The sequence below is a fragment of the Vicugna pacos genome, chromosome 8 (genome assembly GCF_048564905.1).
Source record: "Vicugna pacos chromosome 8, VicPac4, whole genome shotgun sequence".
Lineage (NCBI taxonomy): Eukaryota > Metazoa > Chordata > Mammalia > Artiodactyla > Camelidae > Vicugna > Vicugna pacos.
Window position 1 is genome coordinate 61,867,396 of NC_132994.1, and position 20,021 is coordinate 61,887,416.

At 37.7% G+C, this 20,021-nt stretch overlaps 1 protein-coding gene across 1 annotated transcript in view; it reads left to right on the forward strand.

The window, feature by feature from the left end:
* GRM1 (glutamate metabotropic receptor 1) overlaps positions 1-20,021 on the forward strand; it is a 380,989-nt gene that overhangs the window by 346,188 nt on the left and 14,780 nt on the right. Inside the window, exon 10 of the mRNA XM_031679979.2 lies at positions 1,264-2,194. Within this exon, the coding sequence (XP_031535839.1) occupies positions 1,264-2,194 (931 nt within the window). The remainder of the gene's footprint in view (positions 1-1,263; positions 2,195-20,021) is intronic.

Sequence of the window (20,021 nt, forward strand, 5' to 3'; positions counted from 1 at the left end):
GAAGTCCCTTATAATGGTCATTGTTATTCTAAATAGCTATCTATCTATCTAGTCATCTTTCTAAACTGTATTAAGGACATGAGAAGCTTTAGCATTGAAATGTGACTTTATTGGAAGCAGAAGTTCTTCCAGGAAGAAGTTGAGACTTTGACATAGACAAACCTCCTGACCCAGGAGAGAGAGGCCACCATGGTCATTAGGAGCGTGTGTTGGTGAATGGTTGGCACTCAGGTATTAATGTGAGCCTGTTCCTGACTGGGTGATTATCAGAAGCTGACTGGTTAACATGCAGAAGCTGTGTTCGCTGAGGGGAGCTCTTGTTGAACGACTGAACAGGTTTAAAACAGATTCTGGTGGTTCCTTGCTCTCATGGCTACAGAACAAGGAGTCTTTTCCTAAATGTATGGAAATACATATTTTTATTCTCACAATTTGGGCAATACTGGCCCAGACCAAACACAAAATCCTGAGAACGGGTTGTAGCCAGAACCTGACAAACGTTTTTCTCTCTGTGAAACACAAAACAGACTTTATTCTGGAAGGAAAAGATAAGCCAGGCATTTAGGAACGCAGCGCTGTTCCTCCTTTCAAGGGGTAGGTGAGGGGAGATTTCTTTCTTCCTCGGTATGTCTGTTAGAGGCTGGCAACTCAAAGGCCCTCAGACAGATCATATACAGCTAAAGGGGTGAGACTTAGAGTGAGCAATATAATATGTGGTAAATAGGAGAATTAAATTCTTCTAAAAAATTCAAATGAAATGTATGTTTAAAATACTTTGCTGGCCAAGAAACAAATATGTGTCTATGAGCTGGACTTGCCTCTGGACAATAGCCACATAATAATTAAAATTTTGTTAGTTTATTTCTTACTAACTTATTCTATTACATTCTGACCATTTAACCTTCGATGGAAACACAGTTTAGTTCCCTTCTTTTTCTTCCTTTTTTCTGAAAGTAGAGAGCTGAATTCCATCCATTGGAGCGGCATCCATCTGTGATGCTGGTGTTAGAAGAAAAGATTATTTTCATAAGCTTAAGTATGTCATGTTAGGCTTATGATGACATTAGGTTTGGGAACATAGTTATCCAGAGAAGACAATGGTGTATCTTTATTTGTGTAATATACAGGCGTTTTTTAAAAAAATGAATTAAAATAGCATAAATCAAGGAAGATGCAAATATATCTATGCTTCTGGTGACTAGTAAGCACTGTTATTATTGATCAGCAAAAATCTTCATTTTAAAATTATTTTTCTCATCACAGGCTGTGAACCCATTCCTGTCCGCTATCTGGAGTGGAGCAACATAGAATCCATCATAGCCATTGTCTTTTCCTGCCTGGGCATCCTCGTTACCTTGTTTGTCACGCTCATCTTTGTGCTGTACCGGGACACGCCAGTGGTCAAGTCCTCCAGCCGGGAGCTCTGCTACATTATCCTGGCCGGCATCTTCCTCGGTTACGTGTGCCCTTTCACTCTCATTGCCAAACCGACCACCACATCCTGCTACCTCCAGCGCCTCCTGGTTGGCCTCTCCTCTGCCATGTGCTACTCTGCTTTAGTGACCAAAACCAATCGCATTGCACGCATCCTGGCGGGCAGCAAGAAGAAGATTTGCACCCGGAAGCCCAGGTTTATGAGCGCCTGGGCCCAAGTGATCATCGCCTCAATTCTGATTAGTGTGCAGCTAACCTTGGTGGTAACCCTGATCATCATGGAGCCCCCTATGCCCATCCTGTCCTACCCAAGTATCAAAGAGGTCTACCTTATCTGCAATACCAGCAACCTGGGTGTGGTGGCCCCTCTGGGCTACAATGGACTCCTCATCATGAGCTGTACCTACTATGCCTTCAAGACCCGCAACGTGCCCGCCAACTTCAATGAGGCCAAATACATCGCCTTCACCATGTACACCACCTGCATCATCTGGCTGGCTTTCGTGCCCATTTACTTTGGGAGCAACTACAAGATCATAACTACCTGCTTTGCAGTGAGCCTCAGTGTGACGGTGGCCCTGGGGTGCATGTTCACTCCTAAGATGTACATCATCATTGCCAAGCCCGAGAGGAATGTCCGCAGTGCCTTCACCACCTCGGACGTGGTCCGCATGCATGTTGGCGATGGCAAGCTGCCCTGCCGCTCCAACACTTTCCTCAACATTTTCCGAAGAAAGAAACCAGGGGCAGGGAATGCCAAGTGAGTTATCCGACCCTGGTTTGCCTCCTTTGTCTCTCTTTGTCTCTCTCTCTGTTTTCTTCTACTTGACTAAGTCATGTTCTTCCATTTCCCCAATGTTTTTCATTTCCTTTTGTAATCTTTTCTTTTTTTCAAATCTCACATTTGGTTGCAGTAGGCATGTAGTACTAAAGGTTTTCTTTGTTTCCATTTCTTTGAAAGAGCAAGAAGCATGAAGCAGCAACCAGCTGGGTATATGTTTATTCTTACCTAGAATTGGCAGCTTCCTTTCAGCCTCCAGCATTTTCCTTCCACATGGGGCCCCTCCTGTGAAGCATGAGCACATCTCTGGGGTCTGGTCAGAGATACAAGCTCTAGTTCTAATTCCTAGTTTTGATTATGGTTGGAGATAGTTTCTGATTTATCTTTATCACTCTGAAGTCACACCGTTACTCATCTGGGTCAGAGAGGAAGGAAATTAAGGACCTAGGGAAATTTGACTCTCAAAATTTGACTGCACCTACACACCAAGTATGTCCCGAAATAAGTTCCCTTAAACAACTGTCTGACCATGCCCCTCTTATTTCTTGAACTTTCATGTGTATTATAAACTTCCATAATACTCCTCATGAATTGACCTATCTCTACTACAAGGTCATGATTAGAACGGCTTCTTAACCATAAAGCACCTAATGAAATAAGGAACCAGATAAAGGTAAAGAGCCCCAAACTTGAGAAGCAGCATGAGCATCAAAGTCCAGATTATTTCTATTTTGGTAATTCTTCTGAGCAATTTATGTAATACACACATTCCTGTCTTCTTCCTGGTCTGTTTTGCAAAGAAGCATATGCTAAAATTTGCATGCATCATCTATCTCTGAGACCCATGAAAACAGATTTCATGTCACATTTACATCTTCTAAAATAACGTGAATGCTTGACGTTCTAATGGTAATTGAATTATCCAAAAATTAAACAGTTTTCCCCAGTAGTAGGATTAATTCTACTTTTTGAAACAGTCCTTTTAAAGTGAAGAATTTTAGTAGTAATAATTGTGACATATACATTGTTGTATAACTAGTCTGTTCACCTGCACGAGTCAGCAAGGTTTATGAGCTTGAGGGGGATGGATATTATTTTCCCTGCTTTTGTAGGTGAGGACACAAAGTCACTGTGGATTCGTGTGATTCTCAAGTAAATTCCACTTTGTTAGCCATTCTTTACCTAAGTGTTAACTGACATGAAATTGTTCATCTAAACACATGTCAAAAAATCTGCATGCCTTAAACGTCTGGGTTCTGGTCAAGCAGAACCATGGGCATCTTTTACAGAAATCATAGAATTGGTTTGAAGATCAGATGAGGGAGTCTATGGGAAAATATATTTTTGAAGTCCACCAAGTTTTATCATTATTTCAAAGACATCCCTAAATTTTTCAGCAAAGATGAAGACAATCATTTACATCTACTTCTTGCTTTATCAATTTCCAGTTCTTTATGAGATGCTAATCATAAAAGTTGCTTAGTCATTTTTTAATTCCCTTGCCCTGATTTTTATGCTAGCCAACATCCCCTCAGTTCCAGCCTCCTGGCAGGGAGTTATCAGCAAGCACGAAAGCAAAACAACAGTGCCATGAAATGAGAGATAAAATAGACCACAGCCACAGAGTCCAGATGCACAATGGCGTCATGACAATTATCACTGAGAGGGGAGGACTGAGAGGAAACAAAATGAAAAGAAGGGAGAAAAACGCTCTTAAAACTAGAATGTTTTTAGAGACTAAGAGATTTCCTTTATCCCATCCCGTATAGCTTTATGAAGTTTCCATTCCATCATCCACCATGACGGAGCTCCATGTTTTCTGACTTTATTATGGGCCCTCAGAAGCTTTCATATGATTTTTTGGTCATGAGTCATTTCTGAAAGCTGTTTTTCTAACCATTAATGAGAAGAGAGAACCTATATGATCAAGTTTCTTGTGCTGATCCTCAGGAATATGCATATTGGCAGCTCTCGCAATGGTTCTGTGTACAGACCGATATGGGCACTTGTCCATGAGAACAGCGACTAATCATTAGTGCACACTGCTTGGCTGCTGGGATAGAATGAAGTTGGCTTATCATTTCCACAGTAGCCAGGTATTATGTATACGCTGATTATCATCTCACACTTGGGACTGCTTTCCTTAGAAGTTGAGAATATTCTCTTTATTATTTAATGAATTTAGAAGTCAATTTCATTTGGAATCATGCTTTTGAGAGAAAAATCAGCATGGTCTGAATTAGACTGGTTGTCTAGGAAGCACTGTTTTACCAGTTAATGCATTGCTCAGCTGTTAGCTGTGATTTATCAAGTACTGTCCGATTATTACTTTAATTCTAATTAGTAACTCTAACATGACACTTTCTTAGTACAATTGGTACCTTAGTACAATTCGTAGCTGTGTGGTGCACCTTGGACTTTACCACACAGCTGAGCTGAGCCACAGAAGGTATCTGAGGCTAAACTTCTGTGGAGAAAAACCATTTATTTACTCATTTTTCTCACTTACTTTGCTGTTGCTTCTCTTGTAACTCTGTGAGACTGTAATTTTTAAATATAACAATAATCTCAGTGCCTATATTTTTACCTTTTTATTGCTATTTTATGATTTCCTGGTTTGTCTCCAAAGTTCCAAAAACCACAAACAATCTAATATTTTCTACAGCAACAAAAATCTAGAAGAGTTTTGCCAACTGAAGCAAGGGGCTGAAAACTCTGGAGAACACATCACCCAATGAGTTTATCACCATTCTGGATGTGTAATCCCTGCGTTTATGGTGCACTGTGGGTGTTCGGCAGTCTGCATATGTAGCTATAAACACAGAACAGATGCTGTAATGAAGAGCTTCCAACTGATCTATCTGTTTGAATATTATTCTGAGAAGTTGCAAGTCCAACTGCATTCTCATAACAGCCTGCTTCTGAGTACATGAGAGGGATGATGTTGTGTGTCTGTTTTTGCAAAGTTGACTTCCAATTGTCCACAGCCAGATTCCAATTATTCACAGCCAGATATCTGACACAACCAAAGGTTTGAGCACTTGCATTTACATTTTCTGAAATGTAGTTTAGGAGGAATTTAATCAATAAATTGGATATTTGAATCACTTGAGTTACTTATAGTTAGAAATCCCATTAGGCATAATCCTACCATGGAAGATCGACTGAATAACACAATTATCTTTGATGTCTTTATTACCGTTAGCTGTTAATTTAACGTATTTAATGGGAAAATAGGCCTAACCTAACATAAAGATATTGGTTAAATTCTCTTTCTTGGCAATAGGAGAAACATAGAAATCCACAGACATTTATAATTAAACAAATAATTTAGATACACGTTACTTATCACTTCCTTTTAAAGCAAAATGAGTTAATGTTATGCAATTGAAAAATTAAAACATTATGTAAATGATGTGCCTTCTTTGAGAAATATGTATATCAATGGCTAAATGTCAAAGTAACATTTCTACTTGTTTTTTGGATAAATAACCTTAGTGAGTGCCAAACAGTTTGAGGGCACATGGAGCTGAAATGTGACAAACACTTCTATGACTTTTTGCATGCATAACTTCATGCAAAACTAAAAACAACTACAATCACAAAAAAAGTAATCAGATTGATGCAAGGAAGTAATTTTAAAACACAAGTTTCTAAGTAAGTAGAATATTTGTATGTTTCTGTGATTGTTTCTTAAGCATTTGAATACATGGTTTTAGTGACTGCAAAAGCTAAGCGAAATACTAAATGGAATGATACTCTGAGGGAATTTTCTTCTTGGTCTGCTAGAAAAAAAAACTTTTTTTTTTGTCCACAAGAAGAGGTAAGTAGGCCGGCAGTATTAGTGATTATGCCCTGGGTAAGCGTCACAATTAGTCTTTCGTCCTTTGATTATGCAAGGAAATATGACAGCGTGCCAACAGACATAATAATCAAACAGATAACATGTTCTCCTTCACAGAAAGAACTCATTCATTATTCTAGCTGGTAAAGGAGAAAAGCTGTCATTTTAAAATAATTTTTCCCTTAATCATACAATCAATGGCTTTAAAGTCATTGTAATTTTCCACTTGATTTTATAGTAAATATCAGAATTTTATTGAGTAACTGTCACAGAGTTTCGCTACTTGAGAGTAACATTTGTGGTGCATCTATGGTTTATTCTTTCACATATTCAATCAATTATTGTTTCAACAGTAACATATGCTTCGTAAGAATACTTAGGTACTTGATATGGTGCTGGATAATATTTTGGATAAAAAAAGATGTAAGAGGCAGGCATGGACTGCATCAATCTTGCAATATAGTAAGGGAGACACTCACAAGTATAACTAAATATACTGGGTTAGATGCCATAATAGAGAACCAATATGACATTTTGAGTGTCCGGGGAAGAAAGAGATCAAGTCCAACTAAATGCAGTAGTGTCTGTGGAAGGCTGGGGAAAAACTGCTTAATAAAAGCAGCATTTGAACTTAACCTCAAAGGATGTTTTTCAACAAAAGTAACTGTGCTATGAAGAGACCATTTCACATGTAGAAAAGAGTATAAGTGAAGATTTAGAAATGTTAATGCACTTTTTGGGCCACAATATGGAATCTGTTATGAAAAGTACATGGAGAGGTATAGTGCTGGGTAAATTTAAAATGCAGGAAGAGGACAGATTATAGATAATGATGAATTTTCTAAGAAGTAATTGGATACTTTTTAGATAAACTACAAGATGCATTAACAATTTTTGTGAAGTTTTATGATCATGTGTAAGCTTTATGGGAAGAGATTGACTGTAGAAAGACTAGTTAACAGTGTTACGATAATCAAAATGACAGTTTAAAAATAAAAGGCTTAAACTAGAGCAGTGAAATAAAAGTCAAATCCCAAGTATGCTTATGAAAACGTTTTCTGAACTTAAGTCATCAGAACTGGATTATTGATTTTGAGAGAGGAAGAAACGAATGAACAATAGAGTGCAGCCCTCATGATTTGAGTTTGGGTAACTGGAAAAAAAACAGCAACTACCAGAACGTCTGACAGGGAATACAGGACTAGGACTGGGGAAGTGTTGATAAGGTGGGGTTCAGACCTATCAACTGAAAATTCTGTAAAGGCATTCAAATAGAGGTATCCATAAGGTATTTTAAAATTTAAGTCAGGAGCTCAAGAGAAAGATCTGAGCCAGAACTCTAGATTTGAGGCTTAATTGTCAGAATATTTAAAGTGGCCCAAAGAGTGATTATGACATAAGAAAAGAAAGTGGGAGGAAGAGCGTTAGGGAACACTTAGATTTAAGAGATACGATAAATAAAGAAAATCTGAAGGCAATAAACAAAAGGAAATTTAAAAAATAGGGGACACAGGGGGATTGCAGCGTCAAGGAAACCGAGGAGACTGCATTTTAATCTGCCATACTCTGTTGCCATAGTAAAATCCCACAGGCTGGGTGACTTAAATGATGGGCATTTATCTCCTCACAGTTCTGGAGGCTGGAAGTCCAAGATCAGGGTGCCAGCATGGTTGAGTTCTGGTAAGACCTCTCCCTTTGTGTTGCAGACAGCTGCCTTCTAGCTGAGTGCTCACATGACCAATTTTCTGTGCAAGTGTGGAGCATAAAGAGGCAGAGAAGGGGAAAGGAGGGAGAGGGAGCTGTCTGGTGTCTCTTCTTATAAGAGCACTAATGCGGACCCCATTCTCATGACTTCATCTGATTCTAATTACCTCCCAAAGGCTCCAACTCCTAATGCCGTCACAGTGAGGGGTTAAGATGTCAGCACAGGAATTGGAGGGGGACACAACCGTTCAGCCCATAACAGATGGTTTCAAGAAGAAAGAACCTGGGATCCTTGGGATCCCCAAGGGTGGAGACTCTCTGGTTACCCTGGAGTGATTTCAGTGGTGTGATATGGTTAGAATTGTTATTGCAGTAAGTTGAGGAGTTTGTCATTAAAGGAATTAAGAAGTTTAGATAGTATTTAAGGAGGCCAGGTAAAAGGGAAGAGTTGTATATTAGAGGAGAAATTTAAGCTCACTTGTAATATCTGAGAAAGGAGCCGACAGAGAAAGAAAAATTGAAACTGTAAGCTTGAGATCATATGGTTCATGCTGGGCAGCCTGACCCAGAACCGTGCCGTTTGCAGCAGAGCCGTTCGACATCAGTTGACAACTCTCATAATGAAGTGCCGGCTCTGAAGGGTGTGCTGGCTGAGGTCGATGCTGGTCCTCCCTTTGCTGCATACGTGCTGCTTGAGGTTAAAATAAAAAGATGGAAAATCAAGCTGGGAACTTGGAGGAATTTTAATTAAAGTCCAAAACCACAACCCTTACTACTGATTTTATCAGATCTCTGGGCTTACAAACATTGATTGTCAGATTTGAGACGAGACCCATGAGGAAAAAGCTGAGAAAGTAAGGTGTGCTTTCCTGGAATTATGGGTGGAGCTGGAGGATTCGCAGTTCATAAATACAGATTTCTAGCAGAAGAGAGAAGGGTGTTGTGTATTCAGAGCCAGACTCAGTTGAGAATAAAACGAGTACCGTTATTCAGCTGTGATTGGAAGAGGTTAGAAATCAAAATCCTTGGCTCTCCTCCTGACAGCCAGTTGTAAGGCCTGAGTCTGCAGCATGAGGGTGTTTTGTTTGGGGGAGAGCCTTCTGCCCCCTGAAAAAGCAAGCTGAAATGCCTTCACTCCCTGAAAGATGTAACACTTTATGACCTAAAAGCACATTAGCCACAATTTAGAGTGGAAGTAGATAAGTAAGGAAGTTGTGTGTTGAGGAGTTGTGGCCATGAGAAGCCACCTTCAGAGGCCTAAGTGCCGGGAAAGGAAGAAAATGACACAAGGACAAGGGGGGACGGACACAACTTGTCCCCCAGCAGGCGCAGCAGATTTGCCGTCACCATTATTTCCTTGGTTTTTCCCTGTTGTCAGTAACATACTCATTCTGCAAATAACAGAAAAAGCTACTTGTAATACTCATATTTTATGTTTTCAAGTTCTATACTGAGACTGTGCAGCACAGATTACGTTATAGCTTCAAAAAGAACATAATTCATTTTGAGTATAGGTCACCTTTTATATTTCTTTCAAATTCAGACAAACTCGCCTGACTGATACATATTCAAGTTCTCAAACTTAATATTTTATTCTCCTGTGTTTATAATATGTAGTTTCCAAACTGAATTCAGAAATATTCCATATGAGTCTCCGTAATGGTCCATAGAACACCATCAAACAAATAAAAAACTGAAGCTTGGAAAGCTCAAGGCCATTTTTACAAGAGGGAGAAATGAGACTAAAATCATTGTTCTCTGGGTAAAATCATTTATTTTCTATCACTTTAAAATATAATTTTAAGCACTTTTATGTCTGTTACCTCAATAATGCATTCATTCATTCATGCATTCATGCAATAAAATGAATAAGACATAGAGGCTGCCCTCAAGAAGTTCATAGTTTATTGATATAACACACCGTTACAATAAAATCTGGCGAGTGAAATGGTAGGAAATGGTACAATGTAGTGATTCAAGTGGGCAGGTAGACTCAGAGTCAGAAGGGTATCGAGGCTGGGTTTGTTATTTTTGCAAGATCCTGCTCTTTGTGACAGATGCTGTTCTTCCTGGTTCCCCTCTATGTAACAGTCACCAGTTAAATGAAAGAAACCATCAGAGGACACAATGTAGGCCTGCAGGCTAGAGCTGACCATGCATGTTCTTAGATCAGAAGAACAAAGCCTTTAGGCTCATTAATTAAAACTCGTTGGCCTCAAGTTACAGAAGACAATCTGAGCTAGCCTAAGCAAATTTATTTTCCTTTTGTATAAAGCGATGGGAAAATTTATGCAACGTGTAGCACAGTGCCTAGCATATAGTAAAATCTCAATAACTGTTAGCTAGTGACATTAAGGTTATGGAAGAAAATAGGGGAGGAGGTATGGAAGCTCATATACTAACATAAAACTCGACATACCTCTTCATGTAAAGAGAGTTCTATGCATCATTACTATCAGCTCATAATACCCACACTGACTAGAAGGGAGGAGCTGTGTGTCTGCTGAAAGTCAAGGCATGTGTGTGCTACTCAGTGTGAGACGTGTGAGGAAGGACACCCTGTTTGACATGACTTGGCAACCTGTCCATGCTTGGCCACACCTAAAGAAAGATGAGATCATTTGCATTCCATCTGTTAGCTTTAGTGTCCAGTGTAAAGTGTTATCTACTCAGAAAAGAAGCGGGCCATGTAAGCAACATGTCTGTAAAGCTAGTTTAAGCACAAAAATACTACCAGCCTGCACAGCAAAGAAATTGTGAAGAAAGTGCCAGTGAATTTGTGAATTTGGAAGCTTTCAATCATGAGAACAGTGCTTATAGGTTCATTAATTAGAACTCTTTGGCTGTAAGTTATAGAAGCCAATTTAAGCTAGCTTAAGCAAGAAGAGGTGAAATATTTAATAGCAAAAAACATAAGGAATGAGTTCAGATATCTGTGGTAACAAGGTTTGGAATGCTTCTGGGCCACCTCGGGCTCCTAAGGAAAAAGGTTCCAGGCCTCTGCGACATCTCCTGGCTCCCTGCAAGCCTCCTCATCTTCTTCCCTTACGTCTGCTTTCTCCATTTCTTGGGCCTCATGCTTGTCCGAAGACAACCATCCCAGGTCTCCTGAATTTACATGTTCTTATAGGTCCATTACCAAAGAAACTGTTTCACAGACCTGCAAACATAGTAAACAATCTTATGGTTATCAGGGAAAGGCAGTGGGAAGGGATACATTTGGGAGTTTGAGTCAATTTGCAAATGTTAACCACTATATATAAAAATAGATAAAAAATAAATTTCTTCTGTATAGCATGGGGAACCATATTCAATATCTTGTAATAACCTCTAATGAAAAAGAATGTGAAAACGAATATATGTATATCTATGCATGACAAAGATATTATGCTGTGCACCAGAAATTGACACATTGTAACTGATTGTATTTTAATTTAAAAAAAGAATGCATTTAAAGCAATCAACCTCCCCTCCAAAAAAGACTGCTTCAATTCCCTTGACCCATGTGGTTCTACCGAACACAAACAGAAACTAACTAGCTCAGCCTGACTCGGGTGTCTATCCAAAGTCAAGGAGATGGTAGACAAATGGTGGAGTCACAGAGTATAAAACTGTCTTCCAGGGGCCCAACGCTCCTGTCCTATGTGGGTTAATTCAGGGAGGCAGTTCGCAGAGAAGGGGGTGTGATTGTGGCATGAGCAGAAGCCCTGCAGGTATCTACCCCAGAGTAATTCCTTCTCCCTCCCACCCCCCATCCTTGTTCTTGGCATCTGAGTAAGTCACTTCTAAGCACCAGCGTTTTATATTTAGAAAGATTGACAAAAAGAAACTTCAAAATCTCCAGGTGGCTAACCAGTCAGCCAAATAATCACGTCTATGCAAAATATCAGTGACTATTACAAACTCCAGTAGATACACTAATGGAGGGGAGAGAAAACGCCGTTGCTCTGGCGTTTACTACGAAGGGGTGAGATGTAGAATCAAACAAGTTTAACAGCTAGTCCTCGTCCCGGCCACTTTTTTAGAGAATCCTGGCTATGAAATGCTTCTCAGTTGCCTCAAGATGAACAGAGAGGAGGGAAAAGATGTTTCGTTTTTAAAGAAACGTGGATCATGAAGACGTTGTTTTCTGAATGAATTAAAATATATCATAAATTATAAGCCAACAATCGAACATTACTTATGGTTAACACTGGTTAATAGAATAGAAAAAAAATCAGCAAATATTTAGGCAAGTTAACCCCAAAATAGGTCTGTAAATCTGATTTTATTTCAGAGGGGTAAGGGAGATCTCGTATAACTGAAGGCAACTTAACAATACCCTTTATGCAGATTATCTTCAAGATAAGCGAGGCGTCTGCTGCTAACAAAATTAGGCCAAGTCCTTAGTGACGCTGCTAAACTATTAGAAACAACTGCTTAAAAGAAATCAATAAAGACAGAAACTACCTTCCTTCCCCTGATTTTCCAGTTATAAAAATGTACACTGTTATCTTGTTCCTAGTAAATGCTCTCAAACACCGTGGGAAGTATTATGTAGGCTTGGCTGAGACCAGATCGTGGGAATTAATATCATTTTCCACTTGATTAAACTTTGTACTGCTTTTGTTTTTTGGCTTAGATGGGTAAGGGATGGGGAATAGGAAAAGTGTTAACAAAGGGGAAAAAAACCCAAAGACCTACACAATCAAAGTAGAATAAGAGAAGTCATGATAATGGGGCCACAAGGGTAGGAATGAGGAGGCAGGAAGGATGGCTGTAGATCTGTCACTGGGCAGCTTTGTGACGTTGGCCACTGATTCTGTCAGTGTCTCACTGTAAGCCATACAATTGCAAGTAATTTTAGTAAGGTTTTGTTTAGCTCCAAGTGTTTGAAGTCAAAAGTTGTTTCAGGGCTGATCCTAGTACAAAATTACTTTTGCTCTGATAGTTAGAATGGTCTCAAGGCCTGACACACCCCTTTTAAGGTTGGGAAGGGAAACAGTGGTGACTCATTCACTCAAGCACCTAATATGTGCTGGCCATTGGGAGAAGGGCAGGGAACACAGTGGTGAACAAAGCAGACCCAGGCCCTGCCTCTGTGGGAAACTGCAACCTAGCCAGGGGACCAGGCATTGAACATGTAATTACAGCTGTGGTGAGTGTTTGTGAGGATAAATACAAGGTGTTACGGGAGCGTTATTCAGATGATCTAACTGGTCCCAGGGTGCAGAGGCTGGAAACGTTCCCAGAGAAGTATTATGCAGGCTCCGCTGAGACCACCTCCGCACAGAACTCGACAGCTTGGATCTCATCCTCCAAACAGTGCAAGGTCACCACAATCACAGAGCCGGTGGGGTGCACTGTGATTGGTGAGAAGGGTGCTTTGGAACGAGCAGTTTGCCCTCAGTGTGGAGAACTCGCAGGAAAGCAAGATGGGGCGTGGTGGGGGGTGCTCTGGGAGGAGGATGCTGCAGGGTCCAGGTCGGGGATTATAGGGGCCTGACCTGGGGCTTTGACAGTTTAGAGTGAATACGGGGAAATGCCTAAGAGGTAAAAATAAGAGTGAAAGTAAGGTTGTATACAGAATGCAGAGTAAGTAGGGATATTCAGTCACTGCAGGGTTTTTTGGCTCCAAAGTCTATAGAATTTGAACGGTTACCAGAGTAAATGTGTTCTCACATCTAAAATGTGATTGATCTACAAGAGAGCGAGACTGATCAGACACAAAAGCAGAAAAAAAGTAGTTAGTGAAACAAACGTTGGCAGTGGCTGTAGACCTTCCTGATGGGTTTAGGGGATGGTGACCTACAGGCTCTTTGAAAATTTAAGTCTAGATGACAAGGTGAGCCCTAGACCGAAAAGGATGAATTAAACTATATTAACTTAATGTCATCAACTGTTTAAGTACTGAACCTTAAAACCGTCCAACCCTTCTTCTGATTCCCTGTGAGCAAGTAACTATCAGTTATCGTCTTCCCTATCTTCCCTATTTATAGGTCTATTTATGTATGTTTGGGTGTTCTAAATCCTGTACATTATTTCCCACTGCAAATGAAACTGGAATCTGGTATATAGCAATCTTATTACATGAACTTGTTTAATAGAAGTCTTACCCTGGATGATACATCATCCTTACTGGGCAGACAAAGGAAATTCTGCTGTTGTATTTACCTGGGTGGTGAGTGATGGGAAGAAGGACTGGAAGGCTGAGAACCAGATCCTGGTTGGTCCCTGGGAAGACACTTCCGTAGGAATGTGCACCTCTGTGGTCCATAGGCTCCCACCGTGTTTCTCACATTTGCCTTTCTACAGACTTCAGTTGCTATCTCTTTAACGGTGGAGATGAAAATACTCACTTTCTACTTACCAGACTCTACTTGTGAACCCGCCATATTCATATGATGTAATATTGTTCTAAGACAGTGAATTATGCATCTGGTAGGTTTTAAGAAGTAACTTAAAATGACTGTTCCATGGACGACGTATTATATCTGGTCTCTGCTTTTCTGGTCCAGGAATCTATAAACAACTCATGTATTATCATATACTACACATACATTTCCTTTACCCCACAATAAGAATCCTAGTTCCCAAGGAAACAGATGATGGAATCAGAATATCTCATAAGTATATATTTATGTTATTCCACAATAGCCGTGGAAATGTCTAAGTGTAACAGCTCGTACTACCACTGTCAGTTAACTACTGGGAAGAGTTAAAACAAATTGTTTGCATACGATCTTTCCACCTCCCCATTTTAAAATAGTTTTACTGTATATCCATTTTCCGAGTATTGTCTCCAATATGTAGTTACAAATCTTTTTAAATTGTAGGAAAATTTTTTTGAATTATAGTCTTCAGTATTTGTTTCCCTGCTTTGGTTTTTTTTTTCTTTGAGGATACCTAACACCTATATGTTGAATCTTCTTTGGCTGGCTTCAATATTTACACTTTTTTCTTTAATCATTTTTATTCTTTCACTTCATATCCTTGTTATTTACTCACAATTACATAACTACAGGACTACGAATAGATGTTAATGGCAGTCTGATACAGTTTATACAATTGTGTAGTGCACAACATAACCAACAAAGTATTGTCAACGCATTGCCATCACCCTAGAAAACTTGCTCATATCCCTTTCTAATATGTCTGACCATTTAGAAGCAACCAGTATTCTGATTTTCTGTCCCCATTTATTAGTCTTGCCTGTGCCTAATTCATAAAAGTGAAATTGTACAGGAGATTTTTTTTTATGAATCATTCTTTCACATAGCATGAGACTTACATGTATCAATAGTTTATTCTCTTTCATTGCTGAGTAGTGTCACATTGTATGACTCTATTTTAAAATTTATTTAATCTATTCTGTTAATGGACATTTGGGTTATTTCCAACTCTCACTGTAACAAATAAAGCTACAGTCAACAGGCATGAACATTTTTGTGCACACAAATTTTCATTTCTTGTGAGCATACGCCTAGCAGTGGAATTACTGTATGTTAAGGCAGGTGTATGTTTAATTTATAAGAAATTGCCAAAGAGATTTCCACAATGATTTTGCCACTTTACACTCCTATCAAGAATATATGAGTTTTGTATTGATAGTATTTTACACATTAGCTATTCTAATGTGTGTGTAGTAGTATTTAATTATAGTTTTAATGTGCATTTTCCTGATGATAATGACCTTAAGAGTCTTTTCATGTACTTAACAGACATTATATACCCTATTTTTTTGAAATGTCTGTCCAAATTCTTGCCTATTGGAGGAAGGTCATTTATATTTTATTATTGATTTATAGGACTTTTTATAATCAAGATGTGCACTCTTTGTCATATGTATGTATGTATTGTAAATATTTTTTCTCAGTCTGTGACTTGATTTTTAATTTTCTTAATGGTATCTTTTGATGAGCGGATGTTATTAATTTTGATGAAGTCCAATTTATCATTTTTCTCTTTTACGGTTGGTGCTTTTTGTGTTCTGGTCTAGAAAATCTTTTCTTACCTCCAGGTTGCAAAGATATTCACCTATGTTTTCTTCTATGAATTTAATAGTTTTGAATTTTACACTTAGTACTGTGATATATCTTTTATGTATGATATAAGGAATGAATGAGGGTTAATTTTTTTCTAAATAGAAATCCAGTTTGCTCAGGTCATTTTTTAAAACATGTCCCTTGCCTCATTGAATGACACTGGTGCTTCTGTCAAAATTCAACTGACCACACATGTGTAGATCTAACTATGGACAGTCTATTCTGTTCTATTGATATATAGACCTATCTTTATGCAAATGCCATACTGGCTTGATTACTAGATCTTTGTATAAAGCCTTAAAATCACATAGTGTAAGCCAAGACATGGAAACAACCAAAGTGCCCATCAACAGGCAATTGGCTTAAAATGTGAGATATGTATGTGTGTGTGTGTGTGTGTGTGTGTGTGTGTGTATATATATATATATATATATATATATGATGGAATATAACTTAGCCATAAAAAAGAATGAACTATTGCCATTTGCAGCAACATGGATGGACTTAGGGAATAGTATACCTAGTGAAGTAAGTCAGACAAAGACAAATACTGTATGATATCACTTATATGATATCACTTATATCTAAAAAACAATACAAATGAGTCTATATATAAAACAGAAACAGACTCACAGATATAGAAATCAAACTTATGGGTACTGAAAGGAAAAGGGAGAGGCAGAGGGACAAATTAGGAGCATGAGATTAACAGATACAACCTACTATATATAAAATAGGTAAGCAGCACAGATTTACTGTATAGCATAGAGAATTATATTCAATATCTTGTAATAACATATAATGGAATATAATCAGAAAAAAAAAACTGTCACTGTGCTGTCCACCTGAAACAAACACAATATTGTAACTTACTATATTTAAATTTTAAAAAATCATGTGGTGTAGGTCTTTCAACTGTGTTCCTGTTTTCATTATTGTTTTGGCTATTCAAAGTCTAGGACATTATTGCCATTATTCAAAATTTCATCATTATGTATATTACCTCTAGGGTTTTCATAGATGCCCTTATAGTTTCTTATACTCCCAGTTTGCTGAGGAGTTTATCATGAATAGGTGTCAAATTTTGTCAAATTCTTTTTCTACATCAGCTGAAATATCTTTTTTTTTTTCTATTTTATCTGGTTAACATGGGGGAATATGTTGAATTATCAAATCCTAATCCAGGCTTGACTTTCTGATATAAATTATCTTTTGTCTTCCTCTATATAGTCAACATGAAATAGTTGATTTTGCCTGACATTTGTGTAGCTAACAGTTTTTATTTTGAGTTAGTGTTTGCACATTATACGTTTTCCTATCCTTTGATTTTTCAGCTATTTTGTGTCCTTATGTTTGAGTGTCTCTCATAAAATGCACATAGATTTAGATTTTGTTTTTTAGTAAGTCTGATATGGTGCCTTTTAATTACAACATTTAGATCATTTGTATTTGATATACTTGTTGACATAATCATATTTATATCTACCATTTAACTATTTTCTACTTGTCTCACTGGAATTATTACTTCCCTATATATCCCATTTTCTCTCCTTTCTTGCCTTCTTTGGATTAATCTAGTATTTTAATATGCAATTTTCCCATTCATTCATTTGGTGGCTTTACATCTTTTGCTATTTTTTATGGTTACCCTAGAGATTGCAGTTAGAATTCCCTGACCTTTTACAATCTCAAATAAATTAGTATAGCAGTTTTGTCACTTTTGAAATAAAGCAAGGATCTTAAAATACTTTAATTGCATTTATTTTGTGTCAATTTTTGTGCTTTCTTTGTTGTGCATTTTAATTCTGCACATTTTACATACTATTTTACATTACTATTATTGTTTTGCACAATCAATACTTACTTATATATTACCGTATGTTTTCCATTATATATTATATTCCAGTTATGGACTGAGCTGATCTAAGTGTATATTATAGTTTTATAAAATTTGTTCTGCTTCACCTGATGCATCCTGTTCCAAGGGTACAGCTCTCTAGGGGTTTTAAGAACCTCAGTCTTTTCTGTGTACTTTGGTTTCTCATTCTTTAAATGTCTTTAACTACTATTTGGATTTCTTAATGCTACAAGACTTCCTAAAACTTCACTGATTTTCAGTAGCTTTCTGCTTAGCTTTGTATCCTGTGCTTTGTGCAACCTAAAATTTGCAAAATTTTCTGAAGGCAACCCACCAAGTGTTGGTCAAAACTTTCTTGACCTTTTTCTCTTCAAGGTCTTGTCTCTTCAAATCCTGGCTGCGTTGGAAGGTTTGAACTCAAATTTGTATGTCTATAGCCCTGTTAGGGGGAAGGGTATAGCTCAGTGGTAGAGTACATACTTAGCACACACAAGGTCCTGAGTTCAATCCCTAGTACCGCCATTAAAAAAGTAAATAAATAAACCTAATTACCTCCCACCCACCCCCCCAAAAAAATCAGGAGTATAACCCTGTGAATTTTTATATTTTTCTTACTTCTTTACTTCTTAGTTAAAACCCTCTGCTTGGACTCTGAATCAGTTCTTCTGTACCAAAAATCATCAAATGTCCCAACAGGAAAAATAGTTTGAAGATTATCTGCTTACCTCTCTAAAGTTCTCTTTTTTCTGACTTATTAGTCCCTTGGATTCTGGTTGCTGTAACAGCTTTCTAGTGTCTTTAAATGGTTTTTAAAACATTTTATCTGTTTTTTTTTTTCTAGTTGTTCTCAGTGGGAGAGCTGGTTTACCCCAAGGAATTACATTTTAGCTGGAAACAGAAGTCCTCTTATACTATTTTAATACCCTTCCCTTCTTCTTTCTCAATAGGCTATGATATGACAAAGATTTCTTTAGGGCTATGGTGACTATATTTCTAATGCTATGAAAAAAATTCTATGATACTTGCCTATTTAGTTTCTTTTCAGGTTTGTTGAGTAGTGACATGAGGATATTAATGCTTCTGCTTAAACAGAAATGATAGCATAAAATAAACTTCAGTAGAAGCATATATCTAATATTACTGTTAGTACTTTAGCCGAGAATATTAGAAGCCTCACAAAGTTCTTCATTTATGTGATTGAAGTCCTTTTTATTATCATTATGACCTCAATTTTAAGCTTCTTACAAAAGTAATAATTTCTTTTTTCAAAACGTCTGAGGTGAAGATTTTAGCTTTTGACAAGTTGTTTTTATCATCTTTTTCTCTCCCACTCTGTGATAAATCAAAGCAAAATAATAAAAAAAGATTCATTTTGGCACTTTGGTACCTAAAGTCTATCTGAAAACATAGCAGGATTTTTTTTCCTTTTATGTAACTTAAGTTGTCTTTTCACCCCCCCCTAATTTTGAGCTTTTGCTTTCTCATTAATAAAGATTCCTATACAGGAGAATAAACATTTAAAATATACTTACAATAAAATAATTTATTTACAGTATAAAGGCTAAATTAACTCTACTACAGAATTCTGAATTAAGAAAGACTTTGGGACATATAAAATATTAGTATGAATTTCCAACTTCTATAATTTATATTTGATATTTCTCCTTATTAGCTCCTCATATATTTTAATATATATTTTTAGAATTTTTACTTTAACTTTTTTTCAGCAAAAGAAAATATATTCATGACTTCCATATAAAACTTTAGTTTTTGGGGGGAAAGCTAAAAGAAGAGGGAATTTTACTTCTGAATTATATGTTATAAATTTCTTTTTGGAATAACAGTTAGTAAGTACATAGTAAGAACTAAAAAGATCACAGGAGAGAAGCAAAGATATAGTACACACCGCAATGTGATCAAGAACTTGATAAACATTTTAGAATTCTGAATGGAATACGTGCAAAATTTTGTGAAGAGTAAGAATACTGTAGGTTTAGGGAACAGGTATGAAAGACAAACACTATCTTTTTACTATAGCAGGGAGCTGCTGAAGTGATAGGGATTAGTGAGACTAAAATAGCAGAGAAAGAAGAACTGAGAAGTGCGCAGATGATTTGTAGAGGCTTCTCCCTGGGGGCATCTGCCAATTCCAGGCACTGGCAAGAGTATGGGTATCCTGACTTGGTCCAAGAAAAGAGTCAATGGAGGGAGGAGAGAATGCAGAAGACACATTGTAGTCTCTTGTGGCTGAAGTGATAAAGTGAAAGGCATGAAAGGCTTCAACATCCATTCAGCTTCTCATCCAAAACATGTGCTGATGTCTGCAACTGGGTGGATAAGAAAATTAAAAGATACGCCAAATGCCTCTGACACGGA